At 43.7% G+C, this 24,144-nt stretch overlaps 1 protein-coding gene across 5 annotated transcripts in view; it reads right to left on the reverse strand.

Moving 5' to 3' along the window:
- The window catches only part of SDIR1 (RING/U-box superfamily protein), a 39,824-nt gene continuing 15,680 nt past the window's right edge, over positions 1 to 24,144 (reverse strand). For 2 of the 5 annotated variants that reach the window (XM_087385831.1, XM_087385832.1), the window contains exons 3-9: positions 16,734 to 16,791; positions 16,538 to 16,590; positions 15,969 to 16,209; positions 10,820 to 10,962; positions 8,569 to 8,622; positions 669 to 791; positions 3 to 554 (exon numbers count right to left, since the gene is read on the reverse strand). In XM_087385831.1, coding sequence (XP_087241957.1) covers positions 435 to 554; positions 669 to 791; positions 8,569 to 8,622; positions 10,820 to 10,962; positions 15,969 to 16,209; positions 16,538 to 16,590; positions 16,734 to 16,791 — 792 coding nt within the window. In that variant the 3' untranslated portion in view covers positions 3 to 434. Of the gene's footprint in view, positions 555 to 668; positions 792 to 8,568; positions 8,635 to 10,819; positions 10,963 to 15,968; positions 16,210 to 16,537; positions 16,591 to 16,733; positions 16,792 to 24,144 lie in introns of all 5 variants that reach the window. The other 3 variants (XM_087385835.1, XM_087385834.1, XM_087385833.1) reach the window with 3 other exon arrangements.

Below are 24,144 nucleotides of genomic sequence, written 5' to 3' on the forward strand. Positions count from 1 at the left end.
TAAAACATTAAATTGCACCATGCATTATACATGTGCCAAGAAAAACAAAATTGTATCCATGCACACCATAACTGCAATTCGGAAATATTCCTCTCAAACACTACCAGCTGGCCAAACAAAAATCACGTCAAAAAACCTCATTTGGATATAAATCACTGCCATCAGCATAATATCAATATGAGCTGGTTGGACATGTATGCTTTGAAGAGCAGGATCGCAAACTGTATGAACCTGGCAAGATGTCCCTTACCAGACAAGGGAGGCATATAGAGATTAAAGCACCTCCAGCACAGATTACAAAATGCTCAAGATCATCTTCCCACCATAACTCTACATCGCAGTTGCATAGACTGGTCTAAGGCTTGGGCAGTGCCGCTGGCAGCAATGATAGTATACATCAATTACGTACAAAAAAGCTTGGTCTAAAAGTTGTTTCAGACCATATATGCTGTAGTGCCCGAGTTGGACCCATCTTGCCATAAGCCCAGCCTGAACTTACACACTGGGCAAGTAGCCTGCTGTCTCAGCCACTGGTCAATACAGCTCGAATGGAACTGCTTGCCATAGAATAGAAGTATGTTCAATATTTGCAGAAACTTTAGTGGAGACAAAATGCACGTGATTTACATTAATTGAATAAAATTAAGCAACACCTTCATAGTACTCACTTGATGGAGGCATGGAAGACTCCTGACGAGTTCCCCATCAGCAACTTGTTCAAGGCACACACTACATGTCAACTCCTCCTCTCGCCCTTTCATGGTGTCCGAAGAAGAAACGTCGGTCTTTTTCTGTGTTGAAATAGCACAATGCAAACACGGCATAATGTCACACACACAAAGTCTTTCTACATTTGAGAGAAGCGCAATATTCATACCAGCCGAGAAAAATGGATCAAACAAAGTGTGCCCAGGAAAACACTGCCAACAGGCACAGATCTAAGCATGCATGTGGAATGAGCATACATGTGCTGTGCATGCCCACATACGTGGGTGATACACATCAAATTGCAGAAGTTTACATGAAATGAAAGAGGCCTGCACCTATGAAATCGGTTGCAAATACAGGCACTAAGTGTGTGTGTGTGTGTCAGAGAGAGAGAGAGAGAGAGAGAGAGCAAAAATTTATTGGTGGAGCAAGATAGAGGGGAAGCAGACACTCCATAACATGCCAGCAGAGAGACCATAGTATGTCTCCATATGCTAAGAAAGCTGAGAAGCCCCAAAAGAAGTACATCTAGCTCCTCAAAGATCCTTGCCTTTGCAAGCTGTGGTGCAGAAACACAGGAGGTGATCCATTGGGTTGGAGCAGGCACTTGCCTGAAGCCTGCTGGTGTGAAGTCCCTCACCTAGCAGTATTGCTTACAGCCCGTGTTGGGCCGTCATGCAGCCCATTCGACTGCTACACGTTTCTTCTGCCATCACATCTGCTTGTGCCCCCACATGATGACAGGTTCGTGATTTGTTCCATGTGAATTTAGCTCTAGGAAGTGACCACATTCAACAAGAGGGGTGTTCTACTCCACCTTAGCTCTAGAAACACTATCAAGCACTGGTGGAGCAGAGCCCATTACCTTGGTCCTCATTTGTTCTCCTTTGTCCCTTGGTACCATGGTTTCACGTGGATGACATGGACACAATGCATTATGTACCAAGGTACACTATTACACTCCACTTCCTAAGCTTTCCAAAAGGAGTACACATCTATTTTGTCCTCTATGAAGAGCCTGTTTTGGCACTGCTTTTGTGACCTTGACCACAGGAGCTTCAGTACTCTCTGACGATGGAGTCCCAAAGGTGTTGATCATGACCTAGACATCCTCCCCATGAGATCCTTCTAGAGACCTTGGATGGAGGGATCTTTAGGTGGAGGGTCGATATTTCAGGCTTACCAGGGCGGTGCTTATGCTGTAGACAGACGAGCCAAGGTTTGCCCTTGTGAGCCGCCCATCCCATTGCCCCGAAGGCCCTCCAAATCGCCAACAAAAGGGTAGGGGCAAGCAACCCCCCCGCAAAAAGTTGGGAGCCGTAGCCTCGTCAGTGACCCCATGGTTTACCCCATTAGAGGGGGCTTGGATTAGAGTGGACGACAACAAAAATGGCAAGAGATCAACAGAGAACTGTCATGTGCACGGATTGTATCTGACGTGTGCACAGGACTAGCTCACGTAGCTTGGGGAGGCTAGGGGCTAGGCAGGTGATTCTCAGGTTGGGTTGCAAGGGCAAATGGCACGAGTTAGGGTTTCGGCTATAAATAGCCGCCCGGGGCCCAAGCCTATATAAGGGGCCCAGGGGCTCAGTTTTCAGAAGAGCAGGGCAGAGCAAGTCAGTTCTCCCCTGTTGGTCTGGATCCTGGATTGTGTGTGGATGCACACCTGCTTGCTAGATTAGCCCAAGGCCCAGCAGATCTATCCAAGGCTCCTTGAGGGCGCCACCTGGTGGTATGGGACACCAGGCTGGTTGGGATCATGGTTGCGAGATGTGCCAGTTGCCAGCAGCTCAGCTTGTGGCTCGAAGGGGGCATCCCAGTCTAGGATGCCATGGTTGGGTGGTGAGCAAGCCTGCGGATTCCTTTATGGTTCTATGACTAGTTTCTAGTGTTTGTTTGCAGGTCAGGTCACACATGAGCACTGGAGTCGTGTCAAGAACCATAGAAGACAAGCCCGTAGCAGGCAGCACAAATGAGAATGGGACCTCAATCAAATGCCTCCCCACAAGGAGAGCAATCAAATATGCAATCCCCTCAGCACCCAGTTTCTCCTAGGAGCAAGAAGTCCTTAGATCTTTCACCACAATTGATGCCACAAGACATAGGTCAAGTTCCTTCAGCACAAACAGGTCAGGTCACACAGGAGCACTGGAGTCATGTCAAGAACCATAGAAGACAGGCCCGTAGTAGGCAGCACAAATGAGAATGGGACCTCAATCAAATGCCTCCCCACAAGGAGAGCAATCGGATTTGCAATCCCCTCAGCACCCAGTTTCTCCTAAAAGCAAAGAGTCCTTGGATCTTTCACCATAATTGATGCCACAAGACATAGGTCAAGTTCCTTCAACACAAATAAGTCTAGGCTAGTGCCAGACATCCTCCCCTCCTCCGTCCCGCCTTCCCTGGCTCGGCCTCCACCTTCACCACCCCCCTCCAACTCCTCCGCTAAGCTTCAGCTCCCCCCTCCCTCGCCCCCAGACCGGCCCGCTCCTCTGTCGTGACCGCTTCTTCTCCACCCTCCATGTAAACTACTCGGTGCTTTCTATCAATTCAGACAACGGATTTTGCAGAGGCGTTGAATGAAATGATTGCGAGTTGCCAAACACATATGCTTGAACTTAAGAGTTTGCAATTAAGCTGGAATTAAGACTTATACAGCTTAAACACAAAGTGACATCATTGGAAATTGCAATATGATTGAGGGGCCAAGACGCCCCCCCCCCCCCCCCCCCCTTATCCAGGTTCACTTTATTCTTGAAAATGGAGATACAAGACCAAGGTGCAATGCACCTTCCAAACTGATGAACTCAGTGAAAACCTAGGACCTAGACACAAGACTCAAGAGCATATGTACAAGGTAGACAACAAAAAGGAGGACTCCAAGCTCAGGTTTCAACTCTTGGCTTGCCCAATCCACAAGGAAGAAGCCTGCAACAATCACCACTTACAGCCAACATTAGAGGCAAGCACTAGTTTCTAGAAAGATAGTAGAAACAACATGAAATAGTGCTGTAAATGAGATAAACTTGACAATACAGGCTCCCTTCGTGACTCGACCCTTTTGTAGATGAAGTCCTTGATGCCTCTGAAGCTACCTTGGGTGTGGAGAGTGTGGAAATGGGGCTGGAATGAGAACAGCGTAGAAAAACAGCCTGTAGGCTAGAGAGAGAAAGCATTTATGGAGTGATAGCTGTAGAGAGAGAGTACCAATGCTGATCCCAAGGGAGGGGATGTAAGAGAGAAGCTGCTGCTGTTCCAGAGGTGCACAGAAAGGCAGATTTCTGCAAGGGGAGGGGCTGGAACAGTAGAGAGAGAAATTCTGCAGTAGAGAGAGAAAGGGGCTGTGGCTGCTCCAGGCTAGGAGAAGGAGAGAGGATGCTGCTGCTGTTCTAGAAGAGCTGAGAGGGGGCAGATGTTTAGAGAGGAGGGGCTGGAACTGTAGAGAGAGAATGTGCTGTTGTAGAGAGAGAAAGTGCTGTTGAGGTGAGAGAATGGCCTGGAGAGAAGCTGGCTGCACCCAAGGAGCTGGAGAGGTTCTGCTGCATCATCCAAAAGGAGGGAGAAGAAAAGTGACGAATTTTCATGTGGAATGAAGGGGAGAGGCCTTCTTTTATAGGCTCAGCCCCCCCCACCCCCGCCCCCAGGCCTAGAGTGGAAGGTGGACACTTGTCCCAGATTTTTGGCGGGCTGCAGTCCCAAAGAGGACAGCCCACAACCTGCCCCAAATCTACCAAATTTGGGGCCAGACACTTGGCCTGCATGCCCTACCACTTGCCATGCATGCTACCACATGTGTGGGACAGGTGGACTGACCTGCCAGCTCAGATTCCATGTGGCAGTCTGCCACGTGTCACTCCCAAAAACCCTAAAATTTCAAAGTTGTCGGAATTCAATTCTGATCGCACCCACGGGTTCCTAACAGCTTGGACTATCTATTGATGTACTCTAAGGTCATAATTGAGCCATACTGAGCTCATTTGTTTGTCGTCTTATCTTGTACCTCCATTACTCTTGGCATGCTGCCAGGCCCACACCCAAAGCTCAGGGAACATTCTCTTGAATGGTTCCTAGGTCAGTATGCAATCTGTGCATTTGATTGGTCCCATGTTTGGGTACTCAGGTGGGGTGTGGTTTCCAGATGTCGGGTCACTAATGCCCATAACCCCAAGCAAGGGGGTCCACCCTCAAGGAAGTTTTTCATATTTTACAAGCTAATCATGAGGGAGTATGTGGACAGTGGAGGACATTTTGCTTTCAAAATCATGCTGAGAAAAATACTTACAGAAGGATATGTGTGGCCATCCCTCTAGAGAGACATAAGACATTGGTACAAGTCATGCCTACAGTGTCAGCAAATGAGTAAGAGGATCTTACATCCAGAACTCAGAAATATCATACTTGCTTATAATATTTTCGAGAAATGGGGAATAGATGCCATCAGTCCTCTACCCATGACAGCCAGGGGAAATTGTTATATGCTGACAGCTGTGGATTATTTGACGAGATGGGCTGAAGCACGAGCAGTACGGGCTGTCAATGCAAAATCTGTATGTAAGTTTGTGTATGAGGATATCTGCTGTAGATTTGGTGTACCACTGGAGTTGCTTTCTGATAGAGGTCCAGGTTTCAGGAGTGAACTGATGGATTTATTATGTGCACTGAGGTCTTGGTATCGGTTTGGGTCCACCCTACCTGTTCACAGTGTTCTCTTCATACATAGTTGCATTCTAGAATTAAATGCCTAAAAAGGGCCAAAAAGCCCTTTACATAAGGCTGGGTCAGGCTGACCAATCAGCCTTTGACCGGTCAGTCTTTGGTTGGGCAGCCTTTGACCAGTCAGTCCTTGCTGGCTGCCAAGGCAATCCCAAAGCTAGCCCTTGTGGCATGCCTAGAGCTGGCCTTTAAGATTGCCTCCTAACTACTAACCTAGGCTGAACCTAACTATCCTGACTAGTTCTCCAATGGGTACAAGTTACCTCTGAACCAATATGTGCAGTCAGGCTAGGAGTCTTGACCCCCAAGGTGGGTCTGGAGCTCTTTTGCAATCTAGATAACTTCCCCATCAAAGTCCACTTGCTTAGACATAGCAATGCAAGCATTCAATCATCAAAAGTCCTTGTTTGTCCCCATCGTATCCATGGGTTGAACACTAATGAGCTGGAACATGCATGGTTTGATGATTGGGCACATCAATAGCTGTAGCACCTGCTTTTTGTTAGGAGCACCAAAGAGCCCTTGTCAGGTGGACAGTTGATATTATCATGCTCCCAAAGCACATCTTTCCAACCTCGGATATCCACAGATGGAGGCACCTTCTTCTAGAAAGGAGCCGAGATATCTGGCCCACGAAAGTGGGACAAAACGAGGATGCCTACATCTCCACGGGTCAGCCCTTGGCCTCGGAGGGGTTTGATCTCACAATAAGACCAATTGTGTGAATGGGTCTGAGGATGGGGAGAAGGAGACCCCGCAGGTGCTGTCAGCCCAAGAAAAGGTCTAGACCCACATCCCCTCTATGGTCACCCCGGGAATTATTGCACAGATAGAGCCCCCTTTCAAGGATTGGAAGCCCTCAAGGCCCTCCAAGTGCAAAAATGACCGAGTGAGAACAGCTTGTACAGATGTATTTCCAACGTTTTGGGAGGGCATCCACACTAGGGAGATCTTCGATTCAAGAGTTGCTTGCACAAGGCTAGATTTTCTTGATCTCAAAAAGCGAGGGGACCAAGCTAACATCCGCTAGTGGCACTTGATCACATTATAGAACACTTCCTACAAAAATCTTAGGCATTGTCTTCAGCTTGCAGCTTTGTGCACACCTCCCTAATATCACCACGACGCCAAAACATATATTTTCAAGAAAGGAGCTTCTTGGACATCGTCTTCCATTTTTGGAAATTAGTAGATTGGGCATCGAAGAGGCATAGCCTCTTGCTACCCTCCTGCTGGATTTTGAGAAGGCTTATGACAAAGTGGATACCTTCGATGGCACCCCACGAAAATTGGGCTCTTCAGACCACTGGCGCAGAGGATTTCTACCCTTTATGCAGGCAGCTCCAGCCAAGTTCTCATTGGGGAGCACACAAGGCACGCCTTCACAGTCTCCCACTCAATGCATCAAGGCTGTCCTCTAGTCCCCTTCCTTGTGCTCTTGTGAAAGAGGCATTGGGGTATTCCCTCCATTCATAGGCATTGGCTGAGTGGGGATGTGCCTCCCGATCTTGGACTCAGAGATTGCAGATGATACAGCCCTGTTCACGATGTGGACGTAAATCTAAACAGTTGACTTTTACTGGAGTTGTCTAAATTTTTGAAGTTTCTAAAATTAGATTTGCTAGGATCTATTGTAATAATATGGATTGTGACAACTCCTATGAGATAGATTGGTGCCTGGTTATTTTTGTTCAGTTACTCCCTTTTCAAGGTTTTGGCCACTACAATCTTCTGGTGGTAGCCAATTATGGGTAACTCCTCAGCCAGGCTTTAAGAAAGTAGGATGTATGTGTTAGAATTTGTAGGGTCACTTTTGGTTCCGCCCAGAAATAAATTTTGTAATTCAGGCTAAGGATCTTTGGAAATAGAGAAAGCCTTGGACCTCATTCACACACCCGTGTCAGACTCTCTCCCTACTTGATGAAATTTCTCCTTTGTGCAAATTTTTGTTTGCCTTTGTGTACAAGTTTCAAAAGGCTATTTGAAATCCTAGTTAAGAGTATCAGTGGAAATTACAGTTCTGCATAAGCACAACACTAACAGCCCAATAAATCAGCCGCTAAGCCCCAATTGGGCCTTCCATACGACCCCCCTTGGCCATTACTTAAGCCCTCAAAGATTAATAAAATATCATGCCGGTATAGGGCAAATTTAGCAGGAAAATGATGGCCTGAAACAAGGGAGCAGGAGAACATTAACCAAAACAGTATGCAAAAGAGTAGGCTGAGGTTTAGAGACAAAGACACATATGCATGCAACTAACCAAAATATGCCAACATTGGAAGAGTTTAGGAGCTCAAAATGACAAATAATGCACAATTGCAGGAAGAGACCCTTAATAAAAATGTTGGTGCTACAGACAATTTACGTAAGAACCGCACCTGGTCATGTACCCACAAGAACCCATCATGCAAACCAGACTCCAAGGAAACCCACTTAGAATGCAACCTATGGCTTGTGTAAATGTTGTGTGTGTGTGTGGCTCTGTGTGTGTGTGATCCCGACTCATGAAAATCTGGAAAGCCAAATTGCCATTGAAACAGAGGCTATTCTTTTGGAGATGTATAGTGGGAGCCTTTTCCATTGGGGTGAAATTGGCAGCACGCCGCATTGCTTCTCCTTTCTGCCCCCGTTGCTCTCATCCCCGCGAGACAGTTCCTCACTTATTATGGTTTTGCCCGCACTCTCGCACATTGATCACTCATGTTTCTCATTTACTGCGGCTTCGGTTCCCTTCTATCAGATTTGGGAAACTTTTCTGGATGTTTGGATGCCTCTCATCTCAGATGTCTCCATTACTTCTTTTCTTTCATTGGACTCGCTTTTGGGTATTATGGACCATCTGGACACAGAGACTGCATTCTAGGATGGGTCAACAGTTTCCTCAGGCATATATTTTCTTCAGAATGTCCCTCAAGCAATCCTTACATGACAGTCTTGCTGCAAGGGATTTGGATGCTACTAGCCTTGAAGTGTTCTCTACTTGTTTTTGAGTTCTTCTATCGGGCTCTCTTTCGGAGTTCTTTGCTAGTGTGTGGGAGTCTTCCCATATTGTAAATTTATGAGAATATAAATACAATGGATTTTACCAAAAAAAAAAAAAAAAGTGTGTGTGTGTGTGTGAGAGAGAGAGAGAGAGAACCCAACCAATCCTGCCTCGCTTGAAGCTCCACATGGAGCTTGCTGTGAAGGAGAGCCATTCTCACTGCAAAAGTAAATTAATATGTTATGAGCCACAAACCCACACATTGAAGGTTTCACATCCTAAGAAACTTGAATAGAACCCATGCACGTTCATTTCAATTAAAGACACAGATTCTTTTTTAGCTTCATTGAACTGTCCTCCCCCTCCTTTTTAACCCTCTCCTCCTCTTCAGAACTAATGTAAAAGTATTTTCCATACCGTATGATTTTATATATATTTGTCCTTATGATTTTCACAACTCCCACTAAAAAGGTACCCATTAAATTATGAATATTTGTAGCATTGAAAAGGGAAGATAAAATTGTGATGCTAAAGCTTGAAATATAGTTGCGACATCAGGTTGAAGGACCACATGAATTGTGCAAAGAACCATGAACATTGTAATGCAAGGGAAAGGGGGAATACATCAGAAGGCATGAAGCACCTTGAATAATTGACCCACGAATTGATACTATGAGAGCCCCAAATAAGCTGGACTCCTACAAAGAGTTTTTGTGAAACCTTGAGGAACATCGAGATTTAGTCATAGTTACCAGCCTACCAGGGAAAGGGAACGTTTCGGGAATGTGGGGGGTTGGAATGGGAACGTATCGCGAAGAGGGAACCGGGGAACCAGAGCAGGAACTCCATGTCATATGACACGTCATCAAATCACATGGAAACATACCAAAATATGCTAACAATACCAAGCTCTAAGCTTTCCATTTCAGCTTTAGACTTTTACAGACACAAAATCCTTACAAAACTGAAATATACATCAACGCAAATTGCAATGTGCATTTTGTAATGGGCAATGTTCATAAACTTTCAAGCTTTAAGCCAGGGAATTGCAGATTACTATAGATCGTAGGGGTAGAGAGGCGCCAAAACTGCCCTAAACCTAGAACGCCAAAGACCCAGCCCGGAACGCATTTTGGCCGCGTTTCCAGAACGATTGGGAACGTTTACCAGGGGCTCCCACTTCTGGTAACGTTCCCAGGCGTTCCCATACGTCTTGCACTGCCATCCACCTGGGAACGGCATTCCCACGTTCCACGAAGACGGACGGAATGCTGTTGCCAGGTAACTATGGATTTAGTACTGCTAGCAGACAAGAAGTATGTGTGTGGGGTCTATGCAAACAAGCCTATAAAGTATCTGATAGCTTGTATATACCTAGATGAATCCAGGAACATTCCCAAACTCATCCTCTAAAAACACAAGATAGTGCAGTTTGAATCTCATGATAGTCAGTCACAAGGTTGAAAACCATGAACTCCATCATGCATAGCAGGGACTAGCTACTATGACATCCCCACTGATGTCATCAACGCCCAACAGTGGGTGTAGACCATAGTATAAAAATATGCTCTCACACATACAAATCCACACACCCACACATACTGGAGCCTCCATTTATACAAAGTCTTCGTACTGAGTTTCTGTCGGCACTCCGGATGTGAAGGGAAAACTCAGCCATGATGAAGGCTAGCACTAAAGGAGAAGGCTAATCAAAAGTTAGTCCAAAATCTCTTCATTCAAGCTACAACTGCTTGTGAAGTCTAAACATTTTATCTGATAGCTTGTAGCTACAAAATGTAACTCCCTGAACACATCCGTATACTAAGAATCTTACAATTGTAATGTTTCCATTTTCTATCAGCATAGATTTCACTCATCATTCTCACGAAAATTGTATCAAAATCAAAGATGATCTAAAGAGGGAAAATCTTAAATTCTAAGTTGGCAAGCAGCTTAAAATGCATATGTGTTACATCATTGCTTATGTCAATGTAGTTCAGAGTGAAGGAGGTATTACCCAACATGCAAGAAAGATGCTACTTCCTAATGTTACACATGCAAAAGGTGTGACTCAGCCATGCACACCTCCCGTGCCATGCTAGGCCTCTAAATCAAATGAGGAACGAAGCAGCAAGGCACCCCCTGGCTCCGGAAAGGTCTCGTCGTGCGAGAAGAACTTACATAATCAAGGCCCTCTTGGCTCCAAAAAGTTTTTTCCCATGGGAGAGGAGGAAAAACTTATATAGGGTTGGGAAGACAGGAAGAACACAATTTGCTGTAGAAAAGAACAAAAGAAAAGCCACTGCAAAGAAAAAACTCGTATAGGGTTGGGAAGACAGGAAGAACAGAATTTGCTCTATTCCCAGAAATACAGCCAAACTAAAAAAAGAAAGGTCCTAGTCTACAAAACACTTGCCTGCTGAGCTGGTTACTAGAGGCAGCCTGGTGAGATGGTCCTTTGTACTTATGAAGTGGAAGAGCATTAATTTCAGGATCACTCAAGGATGCCACGCCAGGTGGGTTATCTCCATCCAATGCTCTTAATGCATCATAATCTGTTAGAAAGTCGACCAAATAAAAATTATTATGAAGGAGCATCTTTTACTAAAAGCCCCTTGAGAAAATTACCATTCACGTTTAGCAGAAAAGACTCCTGCACTTACAAGGTACTATAGATGCAGTATAGTCGAACAATACAAATATTATTCTAAGTCACTCTGAAGACTCCAACAACGGTAGACAAGTCAAACTGTTAAAACTAGAGCAAAGAGAAGAATTTACAGGCAATAAACAATACTGCAACCACCAAGCCAAGTGCAGATGTCCCTAAAAGATTACTTTTAAAACAGGGAGCAGTCAAAATTTGGAAAGATAGCTTAACGAAGACATCTTTTGAGGACTAAAAAAGCATCATAGGCCCTTTAACTCTTCAAGGTCAACAGACTGATTTCCCAGAAGATTTCAAGTTGTGAACGAATGACCGACTCTTGTAGAAGCATGTTTCTCATTGTTAAAGAGGCATTTAAGCCCAACAAGGCATTTAAAGCTTTCTATTTGTTTAATGTGGAAGTCAGTGTCATGGCTCCAGTGAGGTAGTAGTCAGCCTACTTGAAGGATTTTCCGATGGTCCAATCACATGATGCTAGAGGGAATATGTGGTGGGCCTAGTTAAAGAGTTTGTCTTAGAGATTGGGGAGCCATCAAAACAGGAGAGTTTGCAAGTTGCTTTGGTGAACTTAGACTTCAATCGAGTGGAGCTGGTGTGTGTGTGTGTGGGCGGGGGAGGGGGGGGGGGGGGGGTGGTCATTGAGCATATCTGCGCACACGTCATCTAATAGTGATCTTGAGACATTTGGTCGTCGGAAGTCTCCTGGTGCAGGGCTTACCCTGTAAGAACCTAGCCTCAGTTATTTTAAAAAATGTGCATCCCTCAAATCAGGCCCTCAAAGAGGACATGAAACAAAACTAAAGAATATACAAGTACTACATGAGTAAAAATTCCATCATGTTCTCCAAGCATAAGCTGCCATCAAGATTTGCAAAGGTTACAATAACCCTTTGCTGTCCATTTACTGTTTTAGGACAACAAAGTTCTGAGTTTGCAGTCAATGAATGATATAAAGAAATTCTTCATCAAGCTTCTGAAGCTGAGCATTCTCAAATAACACATGCATGGACAGATTTATATCTTTGAGATATCTTTGAGCAATATTTGCATAGGAGATATGGGAGAGAATGACACCAGGCATGCTGCCACAAGGACAGCAGTTGGTGCAAGTTATTAACGAAGATGTGCTGTAAAGCTAAGCCTACGGCTAGTGCCAATTTAAAAGGCAGGACACAATTATCAAAGCAGCATTATTAAACACTTGACATACTTCAACCGGCCTTCTACAGTCAGTTGCCATTATCTTTTCATGCCCTCCATCATTTGCTGCAAATTTTTCAATATGAAACAAGGTGCTGAAGCGGCAGCTGACAACAAAGTGCATTGTTGCTTAAAGACCGTTATATGGCCTGCCCTTGCACGGAGACGGCCTTGGTTTCTAGAATCCAAGAACTCAAACCTGAAAACAAATAAATAAAATCTTACCGAAATTTTACAAGCCTCAGCCTGCAAAGATAAGAGCAGGGCTCAATGTAAAATCCCTCAAGCCATGAGGAGATTGATCTACAGCCAATGGTTTAGCATGAGGAGGTTGACAAGACAGGGCTCCCCTAAACGTACTGCTCCATGAAGGCAAGAATTAAAGGATCGTCCGGATCATGTCCTAGTCTTCCTGCATTCCAAAAGAGCAAGTCACCAAATCCACCAAAATGGATAAGTCAATTACCTGAGATAGAGATCCCTTTCGCCATAGAAAGGTGGTGCTTCCTTGATTTATCAAGCCTTAGATGGGACTAGACTCAACGGAACACCTTCCTAGATCACTTTCTGAGAGGTGCAGATAATGCTGGTACAGGTGGAACACGTGGCACATATTTTCCTGGACCTTTTCTACAAAATCTATGCTTGCAAAACATGATTTAGTGGGGCCCTGGATTGTGGGAAATTCAGCCGATATTCATCTGCAGCAGGGACTTCATGAGTAGGTGTGGCAGCAAATACAGCAGGGCGAGGACCCAACTGCTTTTAAAGGTACACCATGTGGTCTGACCATATGCTCCAGCTGTGTCTACATCGGCCTGAATGGCATCCAGCAATATATCTAGATGAATCCAGGAAATGCCCAAACTCATCCTCTAAAAACACAACATAGTGCAATTTCAATCTCATGATTGTCACTCATAAGGTTGAAAACCATAAACTCCATCACACATAGCATGGTTGTTAAGACACACGACTCTTATGATAAGACACCATGGTTGTAAAACACGTTAAGACACGACACATTAGACACGCTTCAAACACGAGTGTCTAAAGTGTCTTAAAAATAAGACATGTAAGACACGTCATTCTAATAATAAATATTTAGATTCTAAAAGTACAATAAGTTACACTTAAACAAAGCACTTGTACAATGTACTCAGGACTTCAAAGATAAAGTTTAGACTCACAGCTCAAGAGCTTGCAAGTCATGACACAACTTTAAAGGTTTAAGCTGACAATTGAATCTTGATTTTCAAAAATCCAGATAAACAACTTAACAAGAGCCTAGAGGCTACATAGATTATATACCAATCATCATAGATCTATAAACATAAATATCATGACAACAGTTTGTCAGTCACATGTGACATGAATGAAATCTACATCTCGATACATATAATAGGAAACTTTCGACTCTCAAGATTCATCCTAATCCGTATCTGCGAGGTCACTCCACCGCTGGATCCAAAGTCGCCATCAATGATAGCATGGTTAAGTCAAACTCACCCACACACAAAAAAAGAAAAAACAAGAGTGTCTAAAGGTAAGACACGTGTGTTAGGTGTCGTATCATAAGACACAAGTGTCTTAACAACCATGTTTAAAGACACTTAAGACACGTGTCTTACCTTAAGACACCTTTAGACACTCCTGTTTTTTTCCTTTTTTTTATTTGTTTGGTGGATGGGGTGTAACAACAAACATTGAGTTTGACTTAACCATACTATCTTTGATGGTGACTTTGGATATAGCAGCCGCAGCGACCTCGCAGATTCGGATTAGGATGAATCTTGAGAGATTTAACTCTTGAGAGCCGAAAAGTTTCCTTTCCGTTATATGAATAGAATGCAGATTTCATTCATGTCACATGTGACTAACAAACTGTTGCGATGATATTTACATTTATTGATCTATGATGATTGGCATATAATCTATGTAGCCCTCTAGGCTCTTGTTAAGTTGTTTATCCGGATTTTTGAATATCAAGATTCAATTTTCAGTTCAAACTTTTAAAAGTTGTGAGTCGTGACTTGCAAGCTCTTGAGTCGTGACTCTTAACTTGCAAGATCTTGAGTTGTGAGACTTAACTTTAACTTTTAAGTCTTGAGTGACGAGTTTTGACTCTTAACTACATTGTGCAAGTGCATTGTTACTTCTTGCATTGTTTAAGTGTAGCTGATTGTACTTGCAGTGAGCTATGCTAGCAAGTTGTACACTTATACATATATTAACTAAATATTTATTATTATAACCCCAATGGCGTGTTGTACGTGTCTTATCTTTAAGTCACTTTAGATACTTGTGTCTAAAGCTTTTCTGATGTGTCGTGTCTTAACCTGTCTTACAACCATGACGCATAGCAGGGACTAGCTACTATGACATCCCCACTAATGTCATCAACGCCCAACAGTGCGTGTAGACCATAATATAAACATATGCACTCATACATACAAATCCACACCCCCACACATACTTGAGCATCCATTTATACAAAGGTCTTCAAACTAAGTTTCTATTGGCACTTTGGAGGTGAAGGGCAGACTCAGCCGTGACGAAGGCTAGCACTAAAGGAGAAGGCTAATCAAATAGTCGTCCACAATCTCTTCATTCAAGCTGCAATTGCTGGTGAAGACTAAACGATTTCATTTTCGTCTCTCCCAAATAAGCATCTAAGCAAAAAAAATGCTTAGACAATCAAGTTGATAGGGCAACACACCACTTAAGATAGAAAGAATTATCACAAGACGCAACATGGACGAAAACTTCACAAGGTGAAACTTACGGTAGAAGCATATATCTAGATGAATCCGAGAACATGTCTGCTAATACATCAGCCTAAATGGCATCCAGCAATAGTTCTCGGAGAAAAGTTGGCAGCCCTACAAGGTGTCTTTCTTTCTCTACACCGCAGAGCCCATGTAGACCCCCTCGTCGGCTAGCACACGTGTGTAGACAATACATGTGGCTAATGAAACAAACATGAACAGCTAGCAGCCTTATCATGGAGATGCACGGAAGCCAAGCAATTGGGCAAGGGTTTATTCTAATGCTATAACTTGTACCTTCCCCTATCGTTCTTACATGAGGTGAAATCCCGCAGTGCCACTAAGCAGGGATTCCCTTCAGTTTACAAGCCACCCTAGATGGGCCAGCATAATCTGAGAATAGACACTACAAGGCAGTACAATGTATTCCAATATGCCAATGTATCCTTTCTATACATGGTACTTTGTGAAGGGTTGTGGGCACCCTAGCTAGAGAGCATATATGGAGGGCTAGACGCTCATCGACTGCATGCAGCTTCCAGCTCTCTTCACAGCCTGTGTCAACAAGCTTTTGACTAGATGTTGTTCAAACATTCAGATGGACGTGGAAGAAAGGGAAAAGTGGCTCCAAAACTACCAAGGTCTAACGGCCTAACTTCCTAAACCCCATACATCTACAGCAAAAAAAAAGAAAGGGCAGCGGAATTTTCTTGGGGATACCACACTCCAGATTTATAAACTTAGGATGGGACATGTTATCAACATAATATGTGGACCTTTGCAGGGAGCAGTCTCGATACCACAGGCATGGGCATGAACTCGTACTTATTCACAACTACCACTAATAGCAAGCATTCTTTAAGTACTACAGAGTATGGATTAAGTTAAACTGAAAGGAATGTAAAAACTAGTAAGGCAGACAGACCAAGATCGTCGAACTCCCGATCAAGTAGAGCAAGCTGCAGTCTCAGGCCTTGTAGCCGTCCTCTTGTCGCAAATGCTATGGATGGAGGCATACGAAGGCGAAGTTCGGTGTGACCAACTAACCCTCCAGCTGCGGCTGCAGCTGCTGCAGCATGCGCTTGTGCTTGAGCTTGGAGCTGCTGGCACATAGCATACATACGTAGACCCGTTGCCATGAGGAAAACCCCCATCCCAAGCCAAAGCTGCACAATAGGATAACATCAATAGCTTGTCCCTCTGCCTATCTACACCAATGCATGCATCTCCCAACCAAATTCAACACACAAGAAAGGAAATATACTGACTCCTAGAACGAATAAGAACCCAAAGAAGATGAATACCTTCTCAAAACACTCCAAAGTAAATAATAACCAACTTCAAGCCATTAAAAACATATGGCATCTTTGAAAGATACCTTTGGACAGCACAGGGCTGAACCAGGACATTCATTACAAAAAGTCATTGCGTTATACTTGAGCCAGGAATTTCATGAGATGAATAAAAGAGCAGGTGAATGAAATAGATGCATACCAAGAAGTTAGGTGACATTTGATGAGAGTTTAAAATCATGAACAGCAAAAGCACTGTGACAACAAGCCACAGATTAATGGAAATGACAGTAAAGAAACTGCACTGGAAATAAGGACCAAAATTGTTAAAAGTAGGTAGAGATACAAGTTTTAAAAAACCAAACTTCTATGTATCTGAGAAACAAAGCATGGCATACCTGTGACAAGAAATGCCATCGAATTCGCATTGATGGACCTTCCATTTCCATGAAACCTCTGCCAAATTTTGGAAACAAGTATTAGCACAGTATACACACATACTATCCAACCACACGTACTGAAGACACTGGCATACATAAGCAACAATGCAACTTTACTCTCTCTCTCTCTCTCTCTCTCTCTCTCTCCCCCTTTATTTCAACCCCTATCAGAAAACCCTCCTACTCCGACATCGCAGCAACACCCAGCCCATACACATTGCATTGCAAGCAGAGGGTTGGCTCAGACCCACAGGAGCAGATATATTTTCTACAGCAGGAAGTAAGGGATCTTAGACTTATGGTTGCAGCTCTCGGGAAGAAAGTAAAGGAGATGGAGAACAATGGCAAACTCATCATACAGGAAATACTACAGATACACATGGCAGCAGCACCTGCACCACAGTTGGTAACCAAAGTCCATGACAGGGTTACCAATGAGGTCAAATCGATCAAAGAGGAAATTTCAGCAACAATGGACAGCAAAATCAACAAAAGTGAAGTATATGGAGAGGTGCGAGAACAAGAAAAAAGGGCGGCTAATGCTCGATGTCTACGCATTGGAGGATTACCTAAGGATTGGCATGAAGGGAGCCTAGCATGAAAAATTCATACTATCATAGCAGCAACCCCTCACATTGAATGGGACTTAAAGAATATAACCATTGTGGCTCCGATTGGGACACAAGCTAAAGTGGTACTCAATGACAGGAAAGCAAGTATCAAGATTCTCATGCAAGCAAATAAGTTGAGAGGCACCAAGGTATGGATATCAGAGGAGCTCACCCCGATTCAGCTCAAGATGAAGTCCATATAATTGAACAAAGTGAAGGACGCTCGCAAAGAAGGGAAATGGCCTATCTACAGAGATGGAAAAGCACTTATCGAAGATTTTAAATCCAAACCCAAGGACACTCAATCTTAAACTGATATAATACAGGCTGACTATCTCACCTAGTATAATGTAGCTAATCTATAATAACTTTGGAAGTGGTTATATGCACTCCCAAGAGACTCTCAGTCTATAATTGATGTTTGGAGTTGACCCTTTTGGTGTGTGTGCTTTGTCTCATAGTCCCACGAGGGCTTCTAAAGACGTCTCTCTCTCTCTCTCTCTCTCTCTCTCTCTCTCTCTCTCTCTCTCTCTCTCTGTGCAACGACACAGACAAACACTATTGCGACAGATCAAAGAGCAGCAACAGATGACAACGCCACAAGTTGTGGAGGCAGACCGAGCATATAGGCATGTCACAGATTTCTGTGCATTCGAGTTAACTCCAAGACCATATTTACCAGGGAACGGGAACGGGGGGTCAGATAGGGAACAGGAACGCCACGTCCTATGACACGTCATCAAATCACATGGAAAGGAGTAGAAGGAGAGGAAGGAGAGGGGGCTGAGTGCTTGAGTGAAAAGGGGTGGAGAAGGGAGTGGAAGGGGAGGGGGCTGAGTGGAGAAGGGAGTAGAAGGAGAGGTGAAACCGGCCTCTAATCACTCAGAGGGCAGTGGAACTAAACCTTTAATCACTTCAACACTTATTTACAGCTCACAAAGCATATATCACAACCATTAACCATTGCATGATCACCATTTGGCATTTACCCATTTGTTCACAAACAAAACCACTGAAAAAGGAATGGAGGCTAGAATGCCCCTGCTCAACAAACATAGACAAGTGCACCCGATTGGCCCCAAACACCGTGGCGTCCCTTTCGGTATTTCTTTATATTTCACAGTGAAATGATTACAAGTTGCATCTGGGAGACCTTCCCTGCAACTAAGCACGCAGCCCCAATTCACTAAGCCTTCGCAAGGCTTTCAAGCATAGAACACCATCACATAAGTGCACTTAACACATAGGCTCAATCCAAAGGCATTCTCTTTTCCGAGTGCAATTCCATTGGCTGTCCAGATGCAATCACATTGCACCCCAGCTGCACTCTCTTTGAGTGGTTTCCAGATGGCATTCACAAATCTTTTCAAAGCTCCAAAATAAAATCAGAAAAGTATCCAACCAAAGAATGACTCATGTAGCACTGCCTGGGCACTTGTGAGCCAAGAAAGAGACGGCACACGAGGCCAACCAATAGCTTATGGCAAAAAGAAATTGCAGCAACAAAATCACAACTCACCAAGCCCTGAAAACTCGAACCAAGTCCTCAATCGCCAAGAGGACATAGTAGCCAATGCCCAATTGCATTCTCAGCCAAAGAGGAGTGCAAAGGCATGAAGAAAGAGCATTTACAAGAGCCGACCAGCAAGAATTCCACTGAAAAATGCGAAAAGGAGCACTTCTGTCGCGAAGAAATGGGAGTTCTTAGGCTCAAAAGAAGCGTGCTTCAGAGAGGAATGCATTGAGAAGGTTTTGGAGAAGTTTCATCGCCGGAAAGTCCTCCAAAACTGAGAAAAACTAGTCAACCAGCGCCTGGGACCACTCAAAATTCAACAGAAAGCTGTAGCTTTATAAGAGGAGAGGCCCAGGAGGCGGTAGAAGCAAAAAGGTCCAGAAAAAGCCACTTTTGCAAATTCGACCAGCAAAAGAAGTGCTCAGCTCTGCCCATTCTACCAAACGCACGGAGGGAAAAGCATATCACTACGAAGGGGAGGCAGAGGGAAAGCCATCAGGCCAAACAGAAGTTGAGGAATCCAAACGGGTGAGGAGTTATGAAGAAAAACGGAATTCAGCTGAAGGAGGCTGAAAAACTAGTCCAAAATCTCAACAAAGGGAGAAGATGAGAGAGAAAACCACACATGTGAAGTTTAGAAGGCCCAGGAAGGTCCAAGAATGGCAAAGGAGCATGTAGAAGGCACTAGAGCCACCTGGAACTCTAGGGGGGCCACTGAAGGTACATAGCTCCCTAGGGGGGCCCATTAAAAATGCCACATCATCATTTCCCAACAACCACTCTTTTAATTCCTTGGAATGTCTTTGGGCCTAGGGATTAATTACGCTTATGCGCTAGGCACCATGCCGCGTTTAATTACACATTATTAAGCCCATGCTTGGACTTTTAAAACCAAAGTTGTCACGGTCTTGTAGTACATTAAAGTACTTAGAATTTCACGCCCCCGTGACATACCCCTCTCTTGAAACAGCAAACCACAGTTTGTTGTCCCAAAACACAGAAGTGAGCATGAAATATAGCATAAAAGAGTATACAAGAAAGCCTCAGCTATAGTATACAGAGACAATGAAAGTATGGCTAGGAGAGGCATGCATCCATCCATATACACTAACGATCAATAGTCAAGATGCATCAATATCTAAAGACTCACAGCAGAAATACTGTCAGCTCAGTATCTCGGATGAAACATACAGTGTCATCAAGCAACCTCATGAAATCACGGTGAGCCCGTCTGTACTGAGGGAGTGGAGGTGCTACCTCCCTCTCGAACACCAAGTAATGCTCCAGACGCTCGCTTTGCTGAACTACCTGTAGGAGCCCGGACCGCAGTCAGCTCTAACTGGAAAGCATCAAGGTAAAGCTGCAATATCCCAGGTAAATTTGCCAGTTCACCTTCCTCCATCCATTTCACATCAAGTGATAGGTAATTTTGAAATTTTACCAAGTAGCGACGGATAACTTTACCCTTGAGCTTTCTATCTCTGTGTGCCAGAATCTGCTCTGGGACCAGAGTTCATCATGTTCTTCCACTTCAAGCTGCACCTCACCAGGTAAATCCTCAGGAATATCTCCATGATATTGCTTTAATAAGCTCACATGAAAGACATTATGTATCTTCCAATGCAGAGGCAACTTCAGCCTGTAAGCACCTCGTTTATCTTTTCAGAAACCTGAAAAGGACCATAGTAACGCATGTTCAGCTTTGTATACAACCTTTCCTTGCCTTTCTTATTTTTCAGCCTTGCCTTCTGAATACGCAACAAAACCCAATCACCTTCTGTGAATACCAATTCCCTGCGGTGCTTATCTGCTGCTCTTTTCTGCTTTTCCTGACTTCTTTGCAAGGCATATTTGATCTTCTTGTAAGCCTCTTCAAGGCTTTCCACAAAACGATCAGCTTCGAAGATTTTCTCTTTTGTGTGCAAAATGGGAGGTATCTTCTTGGCACCTTCCACTATTTCAAAAGGTGCTTTACGAGTGGATGTGTGCACCGTATTATTGTAACCATATTCCAGCAAAGGCAAATAATGCTCCCATTTGCTTTTGTAGTCTAAGACATAGCATTTAAACATATCCAAGATGGTAGAGTTTTCCTGCTTCGATTGTCCATCAGACTGAGGGTCAAAAGATGACGAAAAATTGGGCGTAGTGCCCATATTTTCAAACAGCCCTCTCTAAAAGAGGCTGGTCATCCTCGGATCTCTATCACTGATTATGATTGTTGTAAGCAATGCTCACTGATGAAACACTGGGTTTTTTGGAGACTGCTTCAGGCTGTGGTTCCCTGGAAAGTGCATCAGCCACGACATTTTTGTTACCCGGCACATGTACAATTTAAAAATGAAAAATTGAGAGGAAGTTAGCCCATCTCATGTGCTTTTCAGATAATTTTCTCTGCGTGAGAAAATATCTAAGTGACTAATGATCTGTCTGCACATAAAAATCAGCTCCGAGAAGATAATGTTTCCATGTGATCAAAGCATGTATCACTGCTAACATTTCCTTCTCGTATGTCTGCAAGTACAATTCAGCATCTTTCAGAACTCTACTCTCATATGCAACCACTCTGCCATCATGCATCAAAGCGCCTCCTATGCTGTTCCCACATGCATCACAAGTTACAGCAAAGGGTTTTGCAAGATCTAGCAAGATAATAACGGGTTCAGAACACAACTTTTGCTTCAGCTCTTCAAAAGCTGCATTTTCCTTTGGTCCCCACCGAAACGGTACAGCTTTCTTTTGTAAAGCATGCAAGGGAGAAGCAATTTCTGCAAAGTACTTTATAAACCTCCGATAGTATGAACACAACCCAAGAAAGCTTCTGACTTCATGCAGATTTTTCAAAATTGGCCAACTCCTTATGGCCTCAACTTTTGCAGGATCCATCTTGACTCCATCCTTTGACACTATATGACCGAGAAAATGAATCTCATGCATAAAGAACTCACTTTTCTTGGTGTTTATTAATAGCTTGTGTCTTTTCAACTCTTAAAACACAATAGTGAGGTGTTTCATGTGCTCCTGCTCATTTTTAGAGAACACAATGATGTCATCGAAGAAAGTGCCCACAAAATTTCTATGTGCTCTAAAGATTCTGTCCATCATTCTATTGAAAGTGGCACGTGCATTAGTCAAACCAAAAGGCATCACAAGGAACTCACATAGCCAAATGAAGTGCAGAAGGCAGTCTTGTAGACATCTTCAGGCCGTATCCTTATCTGATGGTATCCACTTTTAAGGTCAATACGACTGAACATTAAGGAACCTTCCAACCGATCCAATATATCATCAATGCGTGGAATTGGAAAACGCTTCTTAATTGTGACTTTATTCAAAGCCCTATAATCAATACACATTCTCCAACGGCCATCCTTCTTTTGCACAAGCAACACAGGGGAACAGTAAGGAGAGTTACTTGGCTGTATTAATTCCTTTTCCAAGAGTTCCTTCACTTGTGACATTATCTCTTCCTGTTGTGCCTTACTGACACGATAGGGAGGTATATTAGGCGGTGAGCTTCCTGGAATTATATCAATTTGATGATCCTCGGGCCTCTTGGGAGGTAATTCTTGAGGAACTGCATCTGAGAAACAATCCTAAAAATCTGAAATAAAAGCAGCCCTTTCTCTATCTAAAGCAGAAAGAGTAGAGCCTTCCTGAACTGGTTGGCTGTCCTCTTTGACAAAAATCAAGTACGCTGAAATATGACGCTTTATTACATTGGAAATACAAGAAGCTGAAACTACAGGGATGGACTTCCCTTTTAACTTTACATCAAGTACATGATTTTTGCCTCTATGAGTTAAAGAAATCTTCTTGTTTCTCATCTGCACATCAGCCCCCACCCTGTACATCCAAGGCATCCCAAGCAAAGCATCACACTCTGGCAAAGGCATAATGTAGAAGTCCTCTGCATCCTGATATCCCTGGATATACATCCTCAACTTGCCAATGATAGGAGTGACAGGTGTGTTGAGTTCACGGTTGGCCATATCACACATGCCGGATGGCCCCATTTCCTCAGGCTTGATGCCAAGCCTTCCTGCCATATCAAGAGTTATGAAATTCGCCTTTGCCCCAGAATCAAAGAAAAACAAACAATTCTGATTTCTGATTTTTCCCCATGCTCTGCACATCTCAGTCTTTTTCGTTTCCTCTTCATCACGTGCATGTGGCAAACTCCCAATCACATCTGGAAGAAGTCTTGCGGAAGGTTTAGGCCTTTTGCCCTTCCGATCAGCCTGTTTATCACCATTCTTATCATCATATGACCTGTCTCTTTTCTTGGATGGGCAATCATAAGAGCGGTGTCCCTCTCCTTTGCATATAAAACATTTGTTTTGCTCCATGAGTGACTTTTTCTCTTCATCAGATAACTTGGTACGGGGCTGTTTATTAGGCTGTCCACGCCTTTGACCAGCTTTGAATTGGGCTTTTCCTCCCTTTTGAAATGGTCGTTTCCATAATTTTTATTTTCAGATTTGATGTCCTTATCCTGGAGTTCGGCAGCCCGTTTGTTGTCTTCTTTCTTGCTGTCCATAAAGCCCAAATTCTTCTCCTACATCCATGCATATGCTGTCCTTGCATTCTTAATTAATTGAGTCATAGAACCCACCTTGGTTTTGATGCAATAATCACGTAGCTCATTAGGCAATCCACAACAGTACCTCTCTATTTGCTCTTTCAAAGAAACATGCCTGTAAGAGCTCAATGGCAACAAAACATCCCAAAACCTCTGGGTGTAATCATCAAGATTCTTGCAAAGTTTGTATGACAAGTCATGCCAGTGTGAAAGTACTTCAAATTCAAAAGTTGGAGTAAGCCAAGTAGAAGAGAACACTTGCTTAGATTCCAGCCAAGTAGCAGGTGCATCTCCATGAAGCATAAGGTTGGTGTACCACTTAAGTGCATTGCCTTTCAAAAATGTGGCGACCTTCCTCATCTTGGATGCTTCTGTAAACAAACCCCCAAGAAATGCAGCATCAAACTGTTGAAGGAATGTGAGGGCTTTGTACCTGTCCTGTACTCCATTATATGTATCAAACTTGACATGAGAATCACCATCCTTAAATTCTTTATATACATTTGATATTGGCTGTCCCAAAGATGGCTGTATATTTGCAGCATTCCCTTCACTAGGGAAAGCCATACTTGGCTGAACATTAGGCATGGGAGCATATGATGTGGCTTGCATGCCTGGCTGCATTCCCACATTGTCATACATGGCTTGCTTTCTATGCCCAAT

Source organism: Dipteris shenzhenensis, chromosome 15, assembly GCF_047967505.1.
Source record: "Dipteris shenzhenensis isolate YYH24624 ecotype China chromosome 15, Dip_SZ_1.0, whole genome shotgun sequence".
Lineage (NCBI taxonomy): Eukaryota > Viridiplantae > Streptophyta > Polypodiopsida > Gleicheniales > Dipteridaceae > Dipteris > Dipteris shenzhenensis.